Below are 19,653 nucleotides of genomic sequence, written 5' to 3'. Positions count from 1 at the left end.
GTAGTAGTCAGGCTCACTCGCTGCACTTGGTGTGCACTGTACAGGGACTGGTCTGACAACATTTGCCAGAGCAGCTTTAGGTTTCCAGTCCAGCCTTGGCAGGAGGAGGAGCCTCGGGCCGCATAATAAAACCAAACGATGAAAAGTTAGTAGCGAGATGCAGCCCTAACCTTCTCATTAAGATTTTTCAATTTTTGCAAATATTTTTAATATTAAAATACTAAAATCTTTAGTAATACAAGTCTAGTTTTTGTTTGATGAGCACACGTCTGTGTTTATTGTTTTCAAATTACAATTTTAATGTTTGACATTCAAATCATACAAATTGTTTGGGGGTGAAAAGTTTGGGACCCACTGTAGTAGACTGACCACAGAGGATACTGAAGGCCTGTTTTAGAGTTTGGTGGATGGGTTACTCCTCACAAACGACACAGCTATTCAATCCACCTTATTCCAAGTGCAATATCTCATAGAGGACTTGTAATAAGGTGGACGGTGTATCCATCACTTTTTTGACAGAGTATCCCATTCACCAAGCTTTAATTCACGGCCTACATTTGGAAGGAGGAACACCATAGCATGTATTTATTCAAACATTCCATCACAATAATCAGGTAGCTTCTTTGGGTCCTAGTTTAAAAAAGTACAAAACATAGGGACATATGGTCATGTGGTCACATTAGGCCCAGGCAGTAACATCACCATTCTACATGTTTACGCTGACATCTTTTCTTGAACGTTGACATTTGACACATATTTGCATGCATGCTTGTATGGATAATAATCCAAGAAATAACTTTGATTACATTTACACATCTTCGTAGGCATATTATCAGAGCCTTGAACATTACGTACGAAACCAAAGATCACTGCACAAAATGATGTGGTTTATTATTGTTCGCTCTGCGACAGCTCTGTCAAGATAGAATCAATAATGGCAGCCTGACTGGGACATTGGCATGGCAACATGGGTGAAATTTATTATATAAACGACATGACTCCTTTGCCTAATTAGAGGAGCATTTCACTGACACTGTTGAGGTCGCCCCAATGCGGATTTCCAGCCCAGCTGATTCATGTTTACCCCCTGAGAAGGAATGTGCCCAGCTCTACACCAAGACGGGCTCACAGATGAAATATACCCACAGGTAACTAAGGAGTTTGATCACCCTACATGGATTCTGGCAGATTCATCCACCCTAGGCACACTAGGTTATATATACTGTATGCATATACTCTTTGTAACAGCACAATGTTTGAATTGTTTAAGTTTGTTAACATTCTCTGATGCTGATTTCTCTGTTCTGTTTCCTTCTATTGATTATTGCAATGCACGTATTTTACACAAGAATCGTATTGCTTCTATAAATATTGAAATGCCAATTTGACTACTTATTGTGTCTCCATTAGGGCATGCATGAGTTACCAAATGAAGCTGTTCTAGATCTGTTTCTATGATTTTATTTGGGAGTCAAGGTTGTCGTGTCCTAAGGTTGCACAAACCACCTGTTATCTGACTGCAGTAGGGGTACAGATGTGCACTGTGAGCTAGCCAGGACTAAGGCCAACATATCCTGATGGTGTGCGGAGAGTCAGTCTTGCACAGTTTTGATGTTTCGGATGTCCAACAAACGTGAAGATTTCCTGAAAAAGTTTGAACCGTATGACAATACATCAGTCATCTGTACATTCATTTGTAAACATGTTCAAGCTCCAGAAGATTAAAAAAGGATCTCTTAATACAATATGCAGCTGCTTTAGAGTTTGGCAGAAAGAGTAATCCGCCACATCAGTGACGGAGTACCTTCCCTATTAAACTCACAGTCCAGCCGCCCAATGCAGAGTGGGCGATCAGATGGCAGTGTGAAAGTAAAAAAGAATGACCCCCACATGACCATGGTGTGGAGATTATTAGTTTTACATTTTTCAAAAACAAACTTGTGCTTTGGAAGTTTGTTTTTGAAAAATGAAACACAATGTAAAAGTTTGACGTGTGGATGGAACTAACTGTCATACCTTTACAACAGTGACAGGAACCACTGTGACTTTGACTAACCTGTACTGATGCAAAATTGTGCCTCGACTCTCTACCTTTCATTTCCTGCACTATTTTTCAATACTACTTATCAGCTGCATAGAAACACCTCAGTACAGAGACAAGCACCTTATTACACGCAGACTCTGGCATCATACTTATCTAGCTTGAACCAGTTAAAATAATGAGAGCCGGTGGCCAAAGCTCTGCTCAGAAGCGAGCGGCCAGAGCTATTAAATTTGGTGCATCCAATTCCAAGAATGCGTAGTCTTGAATCAACCTTGTGCCTTGTACATTCACTACCAGACATTTCCTGCCTTTTTATCTCACTCTTGCAGGTTCATGCTTTCCTCCTTTATGATGTTTTTTTTCCATGTTTTCATCCGCTGTCTTTCTACTTAGTGTGCTTTTCCCTCTCTTGGAAAATGTCTAAAACAAAAAAAATAAGTCTGTCTTCAAAAATGAGTGCCGGTGGGCACCACCAGCTCAAATTAAGGGGCAGATTTACAAGAAACCGTAGAGATGCATCAGTTTCCCTCCGTCAGCCTGCGATACCCTTGCGCCACCATGGAGGCACTGTATTTACGATACGGGGCACCATGGCAAAAGGATTGACAGATGCGTCAGAAATTCTGACGCAACTGTTGGCCCAAAAGCAAGGCATTCGCTGGAGTTGTGTCTCAAGCACACGCACCTCCAGCAATGCATGGGGGGGCCTATACACATTTTACTGCGTCACTCCTTATGCTTGCTTCAAGCAGGCGTAAGGTTTTGATGCAGTGGCATCTTAGAAGTGGCACAGTGAAATCTTGTAGATTTCATTGCGTCATTTCTATGAGGCTTTCCTGCGTGGGGACGCCCATCCTGCATCCATTATACCTGACGCAGGTATAATGTGACGCAGGGCTTTACAACGTGATGCATCTCCCTAGATGCGTCATGTTGTAAATAGGCCACATTGTTTACACAGCCGCTGCATCACAAAAGTGAGCAACGGCGGCGCAAAAGTGTCGCAAGGGACTAGTAAATCTGCCCCTAAGTACTTTTTGAAACATATAATTGATAAACCAATTAGTCACATTATACGCAATACATTTGTTATAAACTCCATACCTTTTCCTCCATATTTACAACAGCACTTTGGTTACCTCCAGCTATGATCCTATAGGTTCTTCCTGAAATACCATTTTGTCCATAAATATCGATCTCTGAAAATGAAAAGAAAGTTTACGTCAGTTGTTCAAACTTTCCAAAATTTAGGCACAAGCAATCATGTTCACAAATTAACATGAGAATACTGAGTCACCAATTCTGAAAGCGCACCGTCTTTTTTATGACTAGCTAAGAAACGTTAATGGCAGTCATTGTTTATTACCTATTTCTGTAACGTGTTTGCACAAAAAAAATTATATAACATGAAAACATTTGTTGAACTTTCTTTGTTTTCCTTCAGTTTTGACAGAACTGGGGTTTTCAGTGTTGACTTTTTTTCCGTTGTACTACCGTTACTTCTTTTTTTAAATAAGTTACTTATCTATAACTATAGATTTGTAGCATAGAGCACCGTGCTTGTTCTGGACTTGGCACCTGGGGCATGGTTACAGTGAGGTGTGAGAACGCGGCATCTCAGCCTTCCTGACACAGCAGGTAAAGGGACAGGCAGGGGAGCAAGCAGCTCTGGCCGAGAGACTTCCTCACCTCGAACCACAAACTATAGCCCCACCTTCCCCCTACTGTCTACCAGGGACAGTGCTTGAGAAGAGGTAGTCTGCAGAGTTTCTTAATGTGGTCCTTTCCCCGCTCCCCCTGCTTCAGATGCAGCGTCTCCACTTTCTACCCATGGGAATGAGGGTGGTGCATTTCCATTGTCTGAGGAGGGTCTCCTCCTCCCGTCTTGTACTGCGGGAAACCAGGGGCATCCAATTGGATCAACTTTGCTCTTATAATCAATACAGTGAGATCCTTGTGGGTGAACAACGGAAGACATCTGCTCCAGCATTTTCACAATTTCCTTTTCGATGTTTGCATTATTTACCTCGTATATTCTCTCATGTTGTTATGATCATGAGGTTACTGCTTCCTTCAAGCGCTGCATAAATCTCAGTAAATTTTCCCTGTGTATGAATCCAGTCATTACTATACACTTCCAACCCCATGGCATATCAGCTGTCCTTGCTGAAGCGGTTGTCTTGTAGAAGCTGAGCAGTGGACACTCTTCATCTAAATCTTGTGCCAAAAGTACCTAATAGAGCTCAATATCGAATGCAAATAGGAAAATGCTACTTACCCAGTATGCATCTGTTCTTGGCATATAGAGCTGTAGAATCTCATGCTATGCATAGATCGCCATCTAGTGTTGGGTCCGGATGTTTGCACTTTATTTTCTTTGAAGAAGTCTTCCTAGTCATGAAGTAGGTGACTCCTCCTTTAGGTGATAGTGCGCATGGTCACCGACTCCATCTTCAAATTGTTTTCCACAGAGGGTGAGAGAATGGAGTAGTAGTAAAGAATAGAGATGTCCATGCATATGTATATATATAATGACAAGAGAGCTACAGCAGCTACATGTACCCAGGGAGGTGGGTGGGCACATGAGATTCTACAGCTCTACATGCCAAGAACAAATGCATAGTGGTTAAGTAGCATTTTGCGTTCGAGGCATGTGAGCTGTAGATCACATGCTATGCATAGACTATACAAACACACCAAAAGAGTGCCTCTTCACCTACATTTAAATCCACACTTGAGGAGAGTTGAACACGCTGAATGTCGTAATCAACTAGGTATTTTTATTTATACCAACACATTTTATCAGTTAGTCAATGTTTGTCAAAAATCATAAATGAGAAGACACACAAAGACACTTATCAACAATGCATATTTACACCAGAATTAATGGACTGATTGCCATATAAATGTATTACAAATTGAGAAAAAGACGTTCAAGCATAAATGACAAGATAATTCAAAAACAAACAAACAGAACAGTTTAAGCATGTGCAACGTGAGACAGTGAATTTTTACAAATATGGAGAATGAGTTTAGTACCCAAAAAAGTTAAGAAAAAGGGAAAGAAATTAGCAATGAAACGAATACACGTTGTAACTCTTTTTACAACCAGCGCGAGCTGGTATGGAGGAATGGATCACAATTAATCCTTTCTAACTGGCCGACGCGTTTCGAATCCAGGTGGTGGTTTCCTGGAATCTCATCAGGGCGCAATTAATCTGTCTGTGGGGTAAAGGGAAAGGGTAACGAAATTTAATTTTTGTAATCGTGAACAATAGACCCTATTAATGTGACAATCCGTTATTGACATGAACCTACCAGTGTAGGGGTTGAAGCAAATTCAAGAAAAAGAGCACGTTGAGTCTGGAAGTGCAGGAATGGACTTGTCGTTGTATAATCAAAATGAGGGCGGGGGCCACCTACAAAACGAATGAACCATTAGGGGACTGACTCTATATCTCTATGGCCAGTCGATAAATGGAAAGGAATGACACGACCTACCGTCAGCTGGTGCACTTTAAGGAAGGCTGGCGGCTGGCGCTATGTTCACATAATTTTCCATGACGGGAGTTAAGAAACGCCGTGAAGGGCGGGCGCTGTGGGGACAAGAGGACAATTTGATCAGGAACATGCTTGGATGTAACCCGGTCGTGCTCGGCAGTGCTCCCCTAGAGACGTACCTGAGATTAACAGTCCCGGTACCGAGTAGCCTCGTATTTTTCTGTTTGTTCTTTTCTTTGTCAGATCGGGGTTTTCACGGCATCCGCTGCGAAAATAGCGGAATGGATTGATTAAAAAATAAACAAAGCCGAGAGTTTAAGTGGCAGAATTAGGGAGTGCACGAGCGTAGCATACCTGTGTCTGCCTCGGTCTTAGTATACGGCGTTCTGCAGTGGTTTCAAGATGGGAGGTGGGTGTGTTTACCTAATACAAGTCCTCAGGTAGAGAGCTAGGCCTTATGGGGAATGTAGTTTTGTGCACAAGGGCACAAAGCGGAATGATTTGGAGCCAATTCAATGCAATTATAGAAAATGATTTGCATCGAGAGAGAAGTGGTGGTGCCCTGTATTTATCTGGGTTTAATCCATCGTTATTTTGCTCACCAAGCCACCCCAGTTCAGACATGGCCATATGCAAATCAGTCTTGACCCTGTGCCTCATGGACCAGTCCAGACTGAACTGCCAAGCCATGTCTTTCCTGGACGGGAATCAAGCATCCTAGGACCGGTTTCTGGCTATCAGCCTTCATCAGCCAGGATAGCTTGACACCAGTGGCTTAGTGAGCATGGGACCCACGTCCGGCCATACCCTTCCCACATAGGGTGAACAGCAAAACACTCAAAATGATGGATAGAATGTTGCACAATGGCAAAACATTCACCCCCCGTCACAGATCTGGGTTTAATCCATCGTTATTTTGCTCACCAAGCCACCCCAGTTCAGACATGGCCATATGCAAATCAGTCTTGACCATGTGCCTCATGGGAACAGTCCAGACCTAACTGCCAAGCCATGTCTTTCCTGGACCGGAATCAAGCATCCTAGGACCGGTTTCTGGCTATCAGCCTTCATCAGCCACGATAGCTTGACTCCAGTCGCTTAGTGAGCATGGGACCCACATCTGGGCATACCCTTCCCACATAGGGTGAATAGCAAAAAAAACACAATATGAAGGACGGAATGTTGTACAATGGCAAAACATTCACCCCAGTCACAGATCTGGGTTTAATCTATCGTTATTTTGCTCACCAAGCCACCCCAGTTCAGACATGGCCATATGCAAATCAGTCTTGACCATGTGCCTCATGGGAACAGTCCAGACCTAACTGCCAAGCCATGTCTTTTCTGGACCGGAATCGAGCATCCTAGGACCGGTTTCTGGCTATCAGCCTTCATCAGCCTGGATAGTTTGACTCCAGTGGCTTAGTGAGCACGGGACCCACGTCTGGGCATACCATTCCCACATAGGGTGAACAGCAAAACACACGAAATGATGGACGGAATGTTTCACAATGGCAAAATATTCACCCCCAGTCACAGATCTGGGTTTAATCCATTGTTATTTTGCTCACCAAGCCAACCCAGTTCAGACATGGCCATATGCAAATCAGGCTTGACTCTGTGCCTCATGGGAACAGTCCAGACCGAACTGCCAAGCCATGTCTTTCCTGGACCGGAATCAAGCATCCAAGGATGGTTTCTGGCTATCAGCCTTCATCAGCCTGGATAGCTTGACTCCAGTGGCTTAGTGAGCATGGGACCTATGTCTGGGCATACCCTTCCCACATGGGAAACAACACTTACAACGCAACTTTTACAACGCACTACATTTACAACGAAACTTTTACAACGCAACATCCATTACAACGCAACCATTACAACGAATGTCACTACAACGCATACCACTACAACGCATGTCATTACAACGCAGTCATTACAACGCATACCATTACAACGCATACCTACACTATCCAACACTTACCCTACTGTTGCACCCCCTGGAGTTAGAATAGTAATGTATACCCCTACACTATCCAATACTTACCCTACTGTTGCACCCCCTGGAGTTAGAATAGTAATTTTTACCCCTACACTATCCAACACTTACCCTACTGTTGCACCCCCTGGAGTTAGAATAGTAATTTTTACCCCTACACTATCCAATACTTACCATACATGCAATGTAATGGTATGCGTTGTAATGCTGTGCGTTGTAAATGTAGTATGCATTGTAGTGGAATGCGTTGTAAAGGTAGCTTCAAAGAATTTGTTGTAATGGCATGCGTTGTAATGGAATGCGTTGTAATGGATGTTGCGGTGTAAAAAATGTGTTATAAAGGTATGTGTTGTAAAAGTATGCGTTGTAACGACATACATCCTTCCCACATAGGGTGAACAGCAAAACACACAAAATGATGGACGGAATGTTGCACAATGGCAAAACATTCACCCCCAGTCACAGATCTGGGTTTAATCCATCGTTATTTTGCTCACCAAGCCACCCCAGTTCGGACATGGCCATATGCAAATCAGTCTTGACCCTGTGCCTCATGGGAACAGTCCAGACCGAACTTACCGTCTGAGCATACTCGTCCAGAGTGGGATGGGTATGCTCAGACGTGAGTCCCGTGCTCTCCATGCCACTGGAATCAAGCCATCCTGGCTGAAGAGGGCTGAAAGTCTGAAACCGGTCCTAGGATGCTTGTTTACAGTCCAGGGAGGACCTGGCTTGGCAGTTCGGGCTGGACAGTTACTATGGGGCATAGGGTAGACTGATTTGCATATGGCTAGCTTCAAACTGGAATGGCATGGTGAGCAAAAAATGCAAATGCTACTTACCAGTATGCATCTGTTCTTGGCATGTAGGGCTGCTGACATTCATATCTGTGCATAGATCGCCGCCTAGTGTTGGGTCCGGATGATTGCACATTGTTGTCCTGGAAGAGTCTTCGAAGTATCACGAGATAGGTGGCTCCTCCCCTGGACTACAGTGCGCATGGGCATCGACTCCATCCCCAGATTGTTTTAGCCATTGTGGCCGAGATAGAGTGAACTTTGTGAATGATGACCATGCCATGAAATGATATGTAAACACTGCAGCTGCGACCGGCGCCGGGGAGGAGGGCGGGCGATATGAATGTCAGCAGCCCTACATGCCAAGAACAGATGCATACTGGTAAGTAGCATTTGCAGTTCGAGGCATGTGGGCTGCTGAATTCATATCTGTGCATAGAATACATAGCAGTCCCTCCATTAGCGGCGGCCGCCCGTGCCAGCTGCAGCAGTTTGGAAAAGTGCCTTGAGAACAGCCTGCCCTACAGCTGCCTGCTGTTTAGAGTGCACGTCTACACAGTAATGTTTAGTAAATGTATGTGTGGTAGACCATGTGGCTGCTCTACATATGTCCTCTAAGGGAATGTTTCCAAGGAAGGCCATAGAGGCCCCCAACTTTCTGGTGGAGTGGGCTCTCGGTGGAATTGTAAGAGTGTGTTTAGCCTTTGCATAACAGATCTGAATACATTTCACAATCCACCTAGCAATACCAGCCTTGGAAATAGCGTTACCTTTGTGGTGTGACGCAAAGGCAACGAAAAGCTGCTTAGTCTTTCTAAAATCCTTGGTCCTATCAATGTAATACATTAGGGCCCTTTTAACGTCAAGGGTGTGGAGCATCCGCTCCGCCAGTGACTCAGGATTTTGAAAAAACACCGGCAACTCAATTGTTTGGTTTATGTGGAACTGAGACACAACCTCGGGTAGAAATTTAGGGTTAGTGCGGAGCACTACCCTGTTAGCATGAACCTGGAAGAAAGGCTCTTGGATTCTGAGGGCCTGCAGCTCACTAACCCTCCATAGCGATGTAATTGCTACCAAGAAAGCCACTTTCCAAGTCAAGAACTGAAGTTCGCAAGAATGTAGTGGCTCAAAGGGAGGACCCATCAGTCTTGTAAGAACCACATTGAGGTTCCATTCTGGAGCTGGTGGGGTCCGCGGTGGAATGACCCGTTTGAGTCCTTCCAGAAAAGCTTTGATAGCAGGCACTTTGAAAAGTGAAAGGTGCTGTCTATTCTGGAGGTACGCGGCCATCGCAGACAGGTGAATGCGGATGGAAGTATATGCCAAATTACACTGGTACAGATGGAACAGGTAACAGATGATGTTCTGAATGGAAGCATCTAGCGGATTAATGTTGTGGTTTGCGCAATAAATGACAAACCGCTTCCATTTGGCCGCATAACATGCTCTGGTAGTGGGCTTTCTTGCCTCCCGAATGATGTCCATGCAATTGGGAGGAAGGTTAAGGTAGCCAAACTCTAGGACCTCAGGAGCCAGATCGCCAGGTTGAGCTGTCGCGGATCCGGGTGCTGAATGTCGCCATGGCTCTGCGTCAGAAGGCTGGGTGTGAGATGAAGCCTTTGATGCGGTACCACGGACAGTTCCAGAAACGTGGTGTACCATGGTTGGCGAGCCCACGTCGGAGCAACCAGGATGAGAGTCATCGAGTGTTGCCTGAGCTTGCGTGCCACCAGCGGTATCAGGGGTGCTGGGGGAAAAGCGTACGCAAATTTGCCTGACCAGTTCATCCATATCGCATTGCCCTGCGATTGCGGGTGTGGGAACCTGGCGGCGAAGCTTTGGCATTTTGTGTTCTCCCTTGTGGCGAACAGGTCTATCTCTGGATGACCCTATCTTTGAAAGTACGGCTGGAGTACTGATGGATGTATCTCCCACTCGTGCATTTGGTGGCTGTGCCTGCTGAGCAGGTCCGCCATCTGATTGTCTTTGCCTGGGAGGTGTTCTGCCATGAGGAAGATGTTCCTCTGAATGGCCCACTTCCACATGCTCTGAGCCAGATGAGACAGCTGCGGAGAGTGTGTCCCTCCCTGTTTCTGAATGTAGTACATGGCCGTCATGTTGTCCGTCCGGATCAACACAACCTTGTTGCACAGATGTACTTTGAACGCCTTTAAGGCCATAAAGATCGCCATCAGTTCTAGCACATTGATGTGCATCTTCTTTTGCTGTAGTGTCCATAGTCCCTGCACTGTGTAATGGAGTACATGCGCTCCCCAACCCTGGAGAGAAGCGTCCGTCATCAGGATAATCTGTGGCACAGGCTCCTGGAACGGTCGGCCCTTGCAAAGGTTTTGTGGATTCCACCAATGCAGAGAGTTGTATGCCCGACCGCTCACCAACACTAGGTCTTTCAATTGCCCGTGAGCCTGAGTCCACTGACGTGCTAAGCCCTCCTGAAGCGGACGCATATGTAGTCTCGCGTGCGGGACAATGGAGATGCAGGAGGCCATCATGCCTATCAACTGCATGAACACTCTTGCTGGAAGCGAGTGCTGAGGTCTGAATCTTTGGATCAGCGACTGAATACTGGCGACTCTCACTGAATTCGGCTGCGCAGTGGCCCCCAGAGTGTTTATGGTTGCACCCAGATACTGCCGTATGTGGGCGGGCTGGAGATGGGATTTTGGGTAATTCAGTGAGAACCCCAGATCGTGCAGAAGGTGAATGGTGTGGGACACGTGGTCGGCGCACTGCTGGTCCGACTTTGCTTGAATGAGCCAGTCGTCCAGATAGGGGTAGACGTGGATGTTTTGACGTCTTAGATGCGCCGCCACCGTCGCTAGGCACTTCGTGAAGACCCTGGGCGCTGTGGTGACCCCAAAAGGCAGAACCTTGAACTGGTAGTGCTGGTTTTGAATGGTGAACCTTAGGTATTTTCTGTGTGAAGGATGCAGGGGAATGTGAAAGTATGCATCCTTGAGATCCAGAGTCGCCAGGAAGTCCCCTTGCCGAAGCAGTGGGAGAACCTGCTGCAGCGTGAGCATATGGAAATGTTCTGACAGAATATACAAGTTGAGAGGTCTGAGGTCTAGGATGGGCCTGAGGGATCCGTCCTTCTTTGGAATTAGAAAGTACAGGGAGTAAACCCCTGTACCCCTTTCTTGCAGTGGAACGAGCTCTATTGCCCCTTTTTGCAGCATGGCGTTGACTTCCTGCTGCAACAAGTGCAAGTGCTCGCCGGACATAGGACGGCTTTTTGGAGGTATGTTGGGTGGAGTGGATGTGAGCTCCAGACAATAACCGTATTGGATAAGAGATCTGACCCACCTGTCCGTGGTGATGGACTTCCACACGGGGAGGAACTGCTGGAGTCTCCCCCCGACCGGTGTTGCGTGGTCGGGGGGCAGTGACAAGGCGTCACTGTTTGCTGGCGGTGGAGGACCTGGAGCTGTTATTTCCACGTCCTCTGCCTTTGACGTTGTTGCCACGGTATCCACCCCGACCCTTGTTGGTATATGAGGATTGGGTGTTACTTTTATAGAATTGCGTGGATTGTGACGCTTGACCCCTTGAGGTGCCTCTGTTATTGGAGCGGCGAAAGGAACCACCCCGAAACTGCTGGGACTGCAGGGCACCCATAGATTTAGCAGTGTCAGTGTCTTTTTTCATTTTTTCGAGGGTGGCATCCACTTCTGGGCCAAACAGGTGGTCTGGATTGACAGTTTGGTTTAGGATTGTAGTTTGAATGTCTGGTTTAAAGCCTGATATTCTGAGCCATGCATGTCGGCGCAGTAGAACGCTAGTGTTTATTGCTCGTGAGGCGGTATCAGCCACATCTAGAGCACACTTAATTGAAGCATTGGTGATAAGCTTCCCCTCCTGAATCAACATTTCAGCTGCCTCCTTATACTGATCTGGTAAGTGCTGTAGAAGGGTCTCTAGAGTGTCATAGTGTGCCCTGTCGTAGCGTGCAAGTAGCGCCTGCTTGCTGGATATGCGCCACATATTGGCTGCCTGCGCTGCAATACGTTTCCCCGAAGCCTCAAACACTTTTGATTCCTTGTCTGGGGGAGGAGCATCACCCGTAGTCTGTGAGTTGGCTCGTTTGCGTGCGTTGGAGACAACCAAAGAGTCTAGTGGCAACTGTCCTTTGATATATGTTGGATCAGTGGGCGCTGCCTTGTACTTCTTGTCAATACGAGGATTAATGACTCTTGCCCGTGTGGGCTCCTTGAAAACCTCTGGCGCATGTTTTAACACTCCTTTGAGCATTGGCAATGTCTTAACAGTTTTTTCAGCCACTGAAAAGGTGTCAAAAAGAAAATCGACGTCCACTGGGTCTGCATGGAGGTCGACGTCATGATTGGCTGCAGCTCTTTCAATTAGGGCGTTGAAGGCCGCAGAGTCTTCTGTTGGGGAAGTCTTTGCAGCAAAAAGCTGCGGCTCCTGTCCCGAATGAGGGTCCCCAGGGTCGCCCCCGGCAGACCATGGCTCTGTCACATCCTCTGGGTCTGAGTAAACTGGATAAGCATACTCATCCTCATCGTCTCCATCACCCTCCCCAACATTAGAATGAGTGGGTGAGAGTTCCTGACTTTGTGGAGATGCAGGCTCCATAGGGGCAGATGTACCCGCAGAGTCCAACTTCTTTTTAAGTGGGATGTGGAAGTGCTCCAAAGCCGGCTCCGGGGTGATCTTCCGTTTAAGGAGAGAGAGCTTGCCTGTGTTGGCGTCGATGATCACCTCTCGACGCTCCTCCTCCGCCAGTGGTCGGTGGTGCGGGCTTGGAACCATCAACGATGCCTTTGGCGTCGAAGCCAACTTCAAGGGCACTCCGGCCCCAGGTTTCGCAGTGAAAGCCTTCGGCGCCGTCTTCGGCGGCAACTTGAAGAGAATCGGCGTCTGCGCCTTCGCCGGTTTCTGTAGAGGCTTGGGCGGCACAGTGGTTTGTGGCTCGACCGCCTCGGCCCCCTCCCGAATACGCTGAAGGGACTCCGAGACCTTCTTGGTGAACGAGGCGGAGGGACGGACCGGCTCGAGAGAGTCTTCCGACTCCGGGTTCGGGTCGGCAACCAAGACCGCAGTCTTCGGAGCCGACGCAGCTCCCCCCTTTGCCTTGTCAAGTGGAAGCGGTGCAGCCAGAGACTTGGGGTCGTCCTGCCGCTTCTTTGGGGCCTTCTTATGGTCATCGACCTTCTTGGTGTCGACGCGACTCTTCAGAGCGTCGACCAACTTCGGCGCCGACGCAGCCGCGTCGGGCGTCTTCGCCTTCGGCTTCAACACCGTAGTCTTCGGATCGGCCATTTTGGCGTGGCTCTTGAGCTCGACGGCCATCTTGGATTTCTTCGGCGCCGAGGCCTCCGAAGTCTTCGACCCAACCAGTGCGACTTGCGCTTTCGGTTTCGATACGGGTGGCGTCGACACCGATGGTTTCACTTTCGGTTTCTGCACCGGGAGTGGCGCCGCACCAATGTCCATGGCCGGGCCGGAAGGCAGAGCCGTGGGGCGGGTATTGAGGTCTTGGGTAAGGCCCGAAGGCGATCCCTCGACCTGGGCCTCATAATGGCGGATGGCCCCGGAGTCAGTCTGAGGAAGCTCCTCCTCCGAGCTATCCTCTACGGTGGCAATGGCCCCGTCGTCGTCCCCTACCTCCTCGACGACTTCCTCGAACTCCTCGTCTTCCGCGTCGTAGTTTTCCTCGACCTCCGACGCCGGGTTAGAGTCCGAGACATTCTGGACTGTCTCGTCGTCAACATCCTCCTCGAAGATGTTCGCTGGAGGGGGTGCCGAACTCTGGGCCTGCAGTCTTGCGGCCCGGCGTAGCTTGAGAGTCTTCTTCGACCGGAACTTGGAGCAGGCCATACACTTGGCCTCGTCGTGGTCCGGTGACAAGCACTTATTGCACACTGGGTGCACGTCGATGTGCGGGTACTTCGAGGCACACACTGGGCACCTCTTAAATGGACTTCGTTCCATGATGAAGTAGTCTGGAGCATCGTGTAGGCCCGTCCGCGCCGAAAGCACGCGGAAGGGCAGCAATGGTTCGGAGCCGATGAACAAACAAACCCGAACGATAGACTATACCGACGCGAGTCCTAAAGACCTTTTGGTCTCAAGTAAAGAAAGTTAAACAATTATCGATTCCGACAGAGGGAACCGAAACACATCCGAACCCAATGGCGGAAAAAAACAATCTGGGGATGGAGTCGATGCCCATGCGCACTGTAGTCCAGGGGAGGAGCCACCTATCTCGTGATACTTCGAAGACTCTTCCAGGACAACAATGTGCAATCATCCGGACCCAACACTAGGCGGCGATCTATGCACAGATATGAATTCAGCAGCCCACATGCCTCGAACATTATGGATTTAGGCCCAGATCTCTGTACTGGGGTGAATGTATGACATTGTTCTGCATTCTGTCCATCAACTGTTGTTTTTGCATTTGTCACCCCGTGTGGGACGGGTATGCTCAGACGTGAGGACCGTGCTCTCCATGCCACTGGAATCAAGCTATCCTGGCTGAAGAGGGCTGAAAGCCCAAAACCGGTCCTAGGATGCTTGTTTCCAGGCAAGGGAGGACTTGGCTTGGCAATTCGGGCTGGACTGTTCCCATGGGGCACAGGGTCAAGACTGATTTGCATATGGGCATATGGCAAGGTTCAAACTGGAATGGCATGGTGAGCAAAAAAAACGATGGATTTAGGCCCAGATCTCTGTACTGGGGTGAATGTATGACAATGTTTTGCATTCTGTCCATCAACTGTTGTTTTTGCATTTGTCACCCCGAGTGGGACGGGTATGCTCAGACGTGAGTCCCGTGCTCTCCATGCCACTGGAACCAAGCTATCCTGGCTGAAGAGGGCTGAAAGCCCGAAACCGGTCCTAGGATGCTTGTTTCCAGTCCAGGGAGGACCTGGCTTGGCAGTTCGGGCTGGACTGTTCCCATGGGGCACAGGGTCAAGACTGATTTGCACATGGCTAGGTTCAAACTGGAATAGCATGGTGAGCAAACAAACAATGGATTTAGGCTCAGATCTCTGTACTGGGGTGAATGTATGACATTGTTCTGCATTCTGTCCATCAACTGTTGTTTTTGCATTTGTCACTTCGAGTGAGACGGGTATGCTCAGATGTGAGTCCTGTGCTCTCCATGCCACTGGAATCAAGCTATCCTGGCTGGTGAGGGCTGAAAGCCCGAAACCGGTCCTAGGAGGCTTGTTTCCAGTCCAGGGAGGACCTGGCTTGGCATTTCGGGCTGGACTGTTCCCATGGGGCACAGGGTCAAGACTGATTTGCATATTGCTAGGTTCAAACTGGAATGGCATGGTGAGCAAAAAACGATGGATTGAGGCCCAGATCTCTGTACTGGGGTGAATGTATGACATTGTTCTGCATTCTGTCCATCAATAGTTGCTTTTGCATGCATAGACTATACAGCAGTCTCCCCCAAGCAGTGGCTATCCTGTAACTGATGGAGTTGTCTGAAACAGAGTTTTAAGTCCTGTTTGGCCCACATTCGCTTGTTGTCTTGCTAACACATCTACACAATAGTGCTTGGTGAATGTGTATGGTGTGGACCATGTTGCAGCTTTGCAGATGTCAGTAACAGGGATGTTCCCTAAGAAAGCCATAGTAGCCCCTAGCTTACGAGTAGAGTGTGCTCTAGCGGGTTCCGTTAAGAGTCCCTTTGGCTTTTCCATAGGAAATCTGAATACATTTAACGATCCACCTAGCAATACCTGATTTGGATATAGGATTGACATTTTGAGCTGGTGCAAAAGCGACAAAGAGTTGTTTGGTCTTACAAATAGATTTTGTTCTCTCAGTGTAATACAACAGTGCTCTTCTAACATTTAAGGTGTGTGGAGCTCGTTCTGCAACCGAATCAGGTTAAGGGAAAAAAACAGGTAACTCAACCGACTGATTTATGTGAAATGCAGATACTACCTTTGGTAGGAATTTGGGATTGGTACGAATAACTACTTTATCTTTGTGAAGCTGGAAAAAAGGTTCTTCTATGGTTAGTGCCTGTAGTTCACCCACTCTCCTTAATGAAGTGATTTCAATGAGGAAAGCGGTTTTCTAAGTGAAGAACTGTAGTTCACATTTGTGCATGGGTTCAAATGGTGGGCCCATTAACCTTGTGAGGACTATATTAGGATTACACACTGGGGCAGGTGGAAGTCTTGGTGGTATCACTCTTTTGAGTCCTTCCATAAATGCTTTGATTACAGGCACTCTAAAGAACGATAAATGCTTTCTATTTTGAAGAAAGGCTGCTATTGCAGCGAGATGTAGTCTGATGGATGTATAGGCCAACGCTGACTGCTGCAAATGTAACAGGTAGCAGGGAATGTTTTGTATGGAAGCATCATGAGGTTTGATGTTATTGTTATTACAATAGATAACAAATCGCTTCCATTTGGCTGCGTAGCAGGCTCTTGTGGTAGGCCTTCTGGCCTCCTTAATAATGTTCATACAGTCTGGTGGAAGGGGCAGATAACCATACTCTATGACTTCAGGAGCCAGATTGCAAGGTTCAATTGTTTGGAATCTGGGTGTTTGTTTTCTTCATGGCTCTGTGTGAGGCGACTGGGAGTTAAATGTAATTTTTGATGCAGTACCAGAGAGAGTTCCAACAGGGTTGTGAACCAGGGTTGACGTGCCCATGTTGGAGCTACTAGGATTAGTTTGAGAGATGTTTGCCTGATTTTCCGAACCACCGATGGAATGAGTGGGAGAGGCGGAAAAGCATAAGCAAATATCCCTGACTAGTTCATCCATAGAGCAATGCCTTTGGATAAGGTGTGTAGATACTTGGAGGCAAAGCTTTGGCATGTTGCGTTTTGGGGTGTTGCAAACAGATCTATTTGAGAGACACCCCTCGCTTGGAAGTATGGGATGGGAACTTGAGGATGAAGTTCCCATTCGTGTATTTGATACCTCTGCCTGCTGAGGAGATCCGCAATCTGGTTGATCACTGCTAGGAGATAGATTTTGTGGTGCATAGCCTACCTCCAGATGTCTTGGGCTTAGTGGGACAGCAGGAAAGAGTGTGTCCCCCCACTGTTTTTGTATGTAATACATAGCTGGCATGTTGTTGGTTCGAACCAAAACAGCTTTGCCAGACAGGTGATCTTAAAAAGCTTTGAGAGCTAGAAAGATTTGAACTGGTAATGTTGACCTGCTACCACAAACCAAAGATATTTGCTTTTTGGGAATTAGGAAGTAAAAGGAATACACGCTCGACCCTAGGTGTTGTAGTGGTACGGGCTCTATAGCTCCTTTTAGTAGTAGGGACTGTACCTCTTGTATGAGGAGGTGTAGATGATCTGGTGAAATTTTGTGTGACTTTGGGGGAATGTTAGGAAGAGTGTTGAACTCCAGGCAGTAACCAGAACAAATGATCTGTAGAACCCATTTGTCTGTTGTCATTGACTGCCACTTTGGAAGGAAATCTGACAGTTGTTAAGTGGTCGGGGGATCTATGGGCAAGTCATTGCTTTGTATTTGGGGGGCGGGGGGGAGTAACGTGTGCTAGAACCTCTACCTCTGCCTTTGCTGTTGCTTCCTCTGTAACCCCCTCTGAAGTAATTTTTAGAGCCTGAGGGTTGGTTATTGGCCTTATATAAGGATGCAGTTGCCAAAGAAGTATTTTTGGACCCTACCCAATAGAAAGAGCACCGAAAGGAACCACAGCCTTGTGTATACTGAAGGGCTCCCATAGATTTAGCCACTTCAGTATCTTTCTTCATCTTTTCAAGTGAAGAGTCTATCACTGGCCCAAAAAGGTATTCTCTTTCAAAAGGTGTGTTCAATATGGAGGTCTGAACCTCAGGTTTGAACCCCGATATACGTAGCCAGGCGTGTCTTCTTAAAAGGACACTAATGGTCACCGCTCTGGAAGATGTGTCAGCAGCATATAGGGAGCACCTAATTTGGCTGTTTGAAATTGATTGTCCCTCATGTACCAGGTCTTGCGCTTTAGATTTATGTTCTTGGGGTAGAAATTGGATGAGTTGTTCCATTTTATCCCAATGTGCGCGGTCGTAGTTGGCAAGCAACGCTTCTGTATTAGATATGTGCCAGAAGTTAGCTGCCTGGGAGGGTATCCTTTCCCTGAAGCATCGAGAAGCTTTGATTCCTTTGGGAGTTTTCCCTTTTGCATGCATTAGAAACTACCAACAAGTATAAGGGTAATTGTCCTCTAATGTACACTGGATCAGAGGGTGCAGGCTTATATTTTTTATCCACCCTAGGGGTAATGATGTGTGCTCTGACAGGATCCTTAAGTATGTTGTCTATGTGCCTGGTCATTCCTTTCAGCATGGGTAACATGTGTTGACTTTTGCGTGCTGTTCAATGTTTCAAAAAGGAAATCCTCTTTAACCCCTTAAGTGCGCCCGTCGGCCAACGACCGTCGCAAGCACTACCTCGGTAGTGCTATGCACGTCCGTAGTCCGACGCTGCCCCACCAAGCAATCGAGCAACCGCAACGCAGCGAAATTGCCGCTGCGGTAAACGGGTTAAGGGATTCTTTGAGGAGCTGCACCCCAAGGTAATTGGCGGCCCTGCCTACCAATTCATTATAGCCGACAATGTTGTCTGGTGGAGAGGGCCTGGTAGGATACAGGTCAGGATCATTGTCTGTGGGCGAGTCAGTGTTGTAATTGTTCCACTCATCTGTAGGCCCTGGCTGACCATCATCATTATCATCATCCCCATCACCCTGATTGTCCGGTGTATGTGGTGGTGATTGCTCAGGTGAAGCTGGCACAGGTAGAGACTGAGGAGAAGGTAGTGATGGAAGAGGAGGGGGAGGAGGCGACAGGTTAGTTCCCAATAATTCTCTTCCTTAAGGGAATATGATATTCCTCTTCAGTATCAGTTTTTCTCTTTAGAGTCACTTAAGTGGTAATGTGTTCAGTTTTAGGATGTATGTACAATACTTTCTGTTTCGGGTCCAGTTTTACGAGCAGATCACCAAAACCGGGCTTTTTAGGTGACTTTGATGCATCAGTCTGTTTCTGCACCGAAGTTTTCAATGCCGACGGCTTCGGGGTTGGTGTCTTCAGAACCGAGTGATGAGATTCGGAGCCGGACTTGGGATTTGATCCCGAAGGCTTTGGCTAGGTGCCCGACACTTGAAATGGGTCTTTTTGGAGCCAGAAGGCTTTTTGGCAGGCTTCGGTGCCGAGCCAGTAGGCGGGACGTCAGAAGCGTGGTCACGGTGCGGACCGGGGCCTGAGGGCGCAAGTTGGTCCTGAACCTTCTTTTTTGGTTGACTTGGGAGTCGGGCGAAGAAGGAA

General features: G+C 47.3%; 1 protein-coding gene across 2 annotated transcripts in view; it reads right to left on the bottom strand.

The window, feature by feature from the left end:
- LOC147727539 (E3 ISG15--protein ligase HERC5-like) overlaps positions 1-19,653 on the bottom strand; it is a 324,404-nt gene that overhangs the window by 209,324 nt on the left and 95,427 nt on the right. For both annotated transcript variants that reach the window (XM_086961610.1, XM_086961611.1), the window contains exon 8: positions 3,149-3,243. In XM_086961610.1, the coding sequence (XP_086817736.1) occupies positions 3,149-3,243 (95 nt within the window). The remainder of the gene's footprint in view (positions 1-3,148; positions 3,244-19,653) is intronic.

The sequence above is a fragment of the Lissotriton vulgaris genome, chromosome 3_1 (genome assembly GCF_964263255.1).
Source record: "Lissotriton vulgaris chromosome 3_1, aLisVul1.2, whole genome shotgun sequence".
Lineage (NCBI taxonomy): Eukaryota > Metazoa > Chordata > Amphibia > Caudata > Salamandridae > Lissotriton > Lissotriton vulgaris.
The sequence above is the reverse complement of the archived record's forward strand: the minus strand, read 5'-3'. Positions and strand labels throughout refer to the sequence as shown.